This window comes from Gekko japonicus, unplaced genomic scaffold, assembly GCF_001447785.1.
Source record: "Gekko japonicus isolate JY-2015 unplaced genomic scaffold, Gekko_japonicus_V1.1 scaffold692, whole genome shotgun sequence".
Lineage (NCBI taxonomy): Eukaryota > Metazoa > Chordata > Lepidosauria > Squamata > Gekkonidae > Gekko > Gekko japonicus.
The window spans coordinates 600,883-606,089 of NW_015169194.1; the positions used below are offsets into that span (position 1 = coordinate 600,883).

The 5,207-nt window shown below is 46.1% G+C and overlaps 1 protein-coding gene across 1 annotated transcript in view; it reads right to left on the minus strand.

Moving 5' to 3' along the window:
• The window catches only part of CDO1 (cysteine dioxygenase type 1), a 37,295-nt gene that overhangs the window by 7,775 nt on the left and 24,313 nt on the right, over positions 1 to 5,207 (minus strand). The window contains exons 3-4 of the mRNA XM_015416298.1: positions 4,811 to 4,968; positions 2,160 to 2,329 (exon numbers count right to left, since the gene is read on the minus strand). Of these exons, the coding sequence (XP_015271784.1) occupies positions 2,160 to 2,329; positions 4,811 to 4,968 (328 nt within the window). The remainder of the gene's footprint in view (positions 1 to 2,159; positions 2,330 to 4,810; positions 4,969 to 5,207) is intronic.

Below are 5,207 nucleotides of genomic sequence, written 5' to 3' on the forward strand. Positions count from 1 at the left end.
TGGCAAAAGAGAGGGAGGGAGGGAGGCCCTCCTCCCCACCCCCATCAAGCCCCCGCCACCCCCACCCCCGCGGATCCCTTACTTACCACTTCGGCGGGGGCCGGGGAAGCCGGTGGTGGGGCTCTCCTGCCGTCCCCTGAGCCACAGCGCTCCTGTGCGGCCCGGGGGACACAAAGGCGGGGCTCTCCTGCCGTCCCCCAAGCCGCAGTGCTCCTGCGTGGCCCGGGGGACGTGGCGACGGGTCTCTTCTGCCCTCCCCCGAGCCGCAGCACTTCTGTGCGGGCCCAGGAGACGCGGAGGCAGGGCTCTTCTTCCATCCCCAAGCTGCAGCACTCCTGCGCGGCCTGGGAGACGTGGAGGCGGGGCTCTCCTGCCATCCCCCGAGCCGCAGCGCTCCTGCGTTGGGCCGGGGAACGTGGCGACAGGGCTCTCCAGCTGTACCAAGCCACAGCGCTCCTGTGCGGACCCAGGTGATGCGGTGCCGGGGCTCTCCGGCCTCCCCCGAGCTGAAACGTGGTGAGCTAGGGGCGGGGCTTGCCGCCATTAGCGCGGGCTCCTGGACTGCTGGATTGGTGCTCCGGTGCGCTCCAACCCCAAAAGACCCCTTTGCTCATTACTCAAGTTTTTAGAACAGGAAGCCAGATTCACACGCTTACAAAGAATAAGTCACACGAGGTTTGTGTAACACGGACATAAATTATGTCCTGTTGAGTGTTTCGTTTCTGTTTATTCACTATGGCTTCATTTTACTCTTCCCTTTTCTATGTCATTTAAGAATCCATGGAAATACACACAAGGAGGTGCTTCTTCCAGAGGAAACCCCACCCCACCCCCAACACTCTTATTTTAAACTGAAGAGTTTTGCAGCAATAATTTTCAACAGCTGAAGCCATCTTGCCTTTGCAGCTGTAGTTACTAAAATTCATTGCAGGAGAATGGATGGCCAGAAAAGAGGAGAATGGCTGCTACAAAAATCCCTGCTATTATTAGGATGCCTTCCTGATAAGGCATTTGAAAAATCCACAAGATATATCTTGTGTTCTAATTTTATGATACTACCAGGGGTCATTTCGTAAAAAAAGAGCTAGGGGAACTCATTAGCATAACTCATTAGCATATGCCACACCCCCTGACATCCCCGGAAGTGTGTCATAAGGCCACACCCCCTGACATCACCGGAAATGTGTCATAAGGCCGCACACCCCGCCCCCAACGGTCCCGGCCGCCACCACCGGCCTTGCAGCTCCACTGCCGAGCCCCATTAGGGGCCCGGCGGTAAGGACCTACAAGGCTGGTGGGAGTGCAAGGAAGCCCCGCGAAGGCCCTTCCTGGCCCCAGGCAGGCAGGGGTGGGGAGAGGCAGGGAGGAAGCAACTTACCCTCCCTCTTCTCCTGCCTCCTCCTGGCTGAATGAGGGCCGGAAGCGGGGCGGCCGGAAGCAGGGGGCGGGGCTTCGTCATGTGCCCCGCCCCCACGTACCTCACCCGGGGGAACGCGTTCCCCCCCCGAAATGACCTCTGGATACTACTGAATAAATTAGATGAACTATGTGGGTAGCCCTCTGTAGAGGACTCCACATTTATGTCTACTTCATTTATAACCCCCTTTTCGCCCCAATGGAGACCCAAAGTGACTTACAATGTTCTCCCCTCCTCCATTTTGTTCTCATAACAATCCTGTGAGATGGGTTAGAGAGGGAGAGTACACACGCAACTGTCCCAAGGTCACCCAGCTACTCTTTCATGGCACAGCAGCAACTCAAAACTGAGTCACCCAAATCCTAGTCTGACACACTAACTACTACAACCATTCTCCCAGGTTAAAAATCCCAGTCCATGGAAAGCATGTTAAGGAAGAGGATAGTACCCTCTATCTTTCCCCATCATATACTGTAGGCTAACACAAAAAGCACTTATTCCACAGTATCCTGTAGTCCTAAATTCTGCAACTCTTCCTCCCCAGTTTGCCCAGCTAACTGGTCTGCTGATCTTCAAGGAGCTGGCTTCCTTGCCTTGTCCTCTTTGGCAAAACCTGGAGTACACACAAGATCTCTGTCTAGGAGCTCATCTTGGGTGTGAGCTGAGAGCCATTCCTCCTTCCTTGGAAGGGCTGCAAAGATAAAACAAAGGTTAAAGGCAGGATATCTTTTTTCATACTTACATATGGGGTCCTCTCTCCAAACTGGCTATAAAATGTCATTTTAACTTTTTGTTTGTGTCCAGTTCTTTGATCAAAGGCATGGCAGGTTTCAAAGGGTGGACTGTACAAATGAAGACTAACAGCGGTTTCTGTATGGCTTGGGTTCTCCACACGATGCAGGCCAATGGAGTCTATACAGGACAGGGTAGAAATGCACAGATTAGGTAGCAAATTTGAAGAAATGAGTTAAATATTTCATCCATTGAAGAAGCAAAAATATTATTCCTTGCAACATGTGGTACCAACTATAACAGACTGGCCACGATTACTAGTATCCAAGATGTGGCATTCACTAAATATCAATTAAAATAACAAGCAGGTATTAAATCCTGGTTTTAGCTACTTGCAAGCTGTCAAAGAAGCATTCAGCTGAAGGTAAAAACAGATGTTATAACAACAATACTAAACATTTATCTACCGTTTTAGAGTGTTCAAAGCACTTCACATGGATTATCATGCTGCAATCCTTAAATAACTCCATGAGGTAGGTCATTGTCATCATCCAGAGGAGCCGCTGAGGCTTGCCTAAGGACACGTATTGAGACTGTAACAGAAGTAAGACTTGAACCAGAACCATCCTGACTGATAGCTCAGTATTTTCGCCACTATGCTACAGCAACTTCCATAATATGAAATATTAAGATTTTTAAAAAATTCATTGTGATATTATATTGCTGATTGGATTCAGTGAATGTAACTTTGATGGTCTCACAGAAAACCACCATACTTTCCTGTTAACTAGTTCCATGCAAGCAGGGGTGATTCTTCCCTTAGAGCCATTGCTATGTTGTGTAGTATAATGAAAATATAGCAAGAAACTGTTGCCTGGTTTTAATGTCCCTTTGAGGGGGGGGGGGGATAACATTCCCATGATGTAACATTTATCTATCATTATGAACAGTTCTTTTGAACACAACATAATGTGATGACACAGTGCAATCCTACACAGAGTTACACCCTTCTAAACCCATTAACTTCAATATACTTCGAACAGTATAACATCCATCAAAAGTTAAATTCTCCAGGACATAATTAACCTCAAGGGTTTATGTAGGACTTCAAACAGAAAAGATGTTTACCATGTGATATTCTGGCAATTTTACTGCATCAGATATGGACATGAAAACTGGTCTATATTCACTCTGACTAATATCAGGCTTATGATTGTGTTAGTGTTGTATAAAGGGTCTAAAACTGATGGCCACAGTCCCTGAACAGACCGAAGTAGTAACAAAAAAACTGTGCAGGAGTTTGCGCTAATAAATTTGAAATATTAATCAAAAAGATTTCATACAAAAGAGTGTACAATATTTGCATAACATATCAAATGCAAGTGAAGACAGTGATCTCCGGAATGTTCTGCCATTTCGACACAAGTCTTCTTCTGAACAAAGATGTATACATGCAGTGTCTCTCTATTTCATTTCAACTGATTCATCATCAACAATTTCATGGATCTCTCAGGATTGTCTAATACATTGTAGAAACAGTTTCTAGAAAAGCCTTTCCATGGGAGAATGAAGTTGAATTCAACTTCATTCACCCATGGAAAGGCTTTTCTAGAAACTGTTTCTACAGTGTTGGCCCGTGAGGGGCTGTTGGATGGCGATGGTGTGATGGGCGGCCACAGAAGGGCCGTGGGGGGCTCACTGGGTGCTGTTGGAGTGGCTGGTGGCGCCGGGGTGGTGGTGGCAGGAGGCCCGCTGGCGGGACATGGCCCTATTATGCTTTTCAAGGGCCACAGAGGCTCAGAGGTTAAGATGCTGAACTCTGGGGCAGGTAGACCTGTTCTCCGGAGCACAGGTCTTCCAATATAGTGGAAAGGGGTGGGTGAAATTTGACTTGATTCTGTTTTCTCTTATAATGTTTAAATTATTCTTAAAATATAGTTTAAATATAATTTAAAATAATTTATTCTGAGATTTTCACAAGGTTATGGAACTAATCATCTAAAAACTAATTTATGCAATAGTCAAATGTAGACTCACTCACAACTTTAATGCTACTAGCTTTTTCACTCACAAGGTAGAATTTCGGCTCACAGCACTGTGGAGCTTAAAGGGAACATTGGTTCACTTGTGGTTCTGCTGGGATTACTAAACTCCGTAGTGGTTCTATTGGACTTCCTGTTTGTTTTCAGTGATTGCTATTTGCAGGCATGGCTTTTTGCCCTGGAATCAGCTTGCAAGGTTTTTTTCCCTCTCAAACCCCCACCCCCAGAATATAATGAAGAACAGCTGGGGGCACCCTGTTTAAGATCCATAAAATTGGACCCCTCGGTCCAATTGTCTTGAAACTTGGGGGTTATTTAAAGGATGGACACCAGCAGCTCTGCTACAATTTTGGTGCCTGTACCTCTAAAAACAACTCCCCCAGCCACCCAGAAACCTTTAAAGACAACTGTACATTTAAAAGCAACACCCCCAGCCATTCCCCATAGGGAATAATAGACCCGAAAAATTCAGAAATCCGGGGGAACACACCAATCCAAATACTATACTGGTATTTGGAATTCAGGAATATTGGGAATACCATTTTTTTTAGTCCAATATACCATAACCCCCCCAAACAATTTTTTTTGCACACCCCTTGTACCAAAATAAAAGGTTTACCAGCTATGTAGGCACACTGGTTTTCCCTCAAAACTCTCTCTGATTTCTTCACCATCTCGCCAACTTCCTTTTTGCCCGGCCATTCAAATAGCGTCTCTTTCAGATTTCCTTGAAGGATCTTCATAAAGCAGTGTGAATCCGTGTGATCATGGATGCTACTACAGATACACATACATAAAAATAAATTGTTAGCAGGGTGAGATGTGAAAATTCAGAAGAATCAGGGAAGATGGAAATTTTGGGAGGTAGCACTAAAAAAGACTCCTATGAAACATTTTCTCATATGGAATATGAGTTCTTAAGACAAAGGCTAAGATCCCATGGAAAATCTCCACAAGGCACAGGCATTTCCATCAACGGAATGAGACTCGTTCTTCTCACTCCTTCCTGCTGTAAC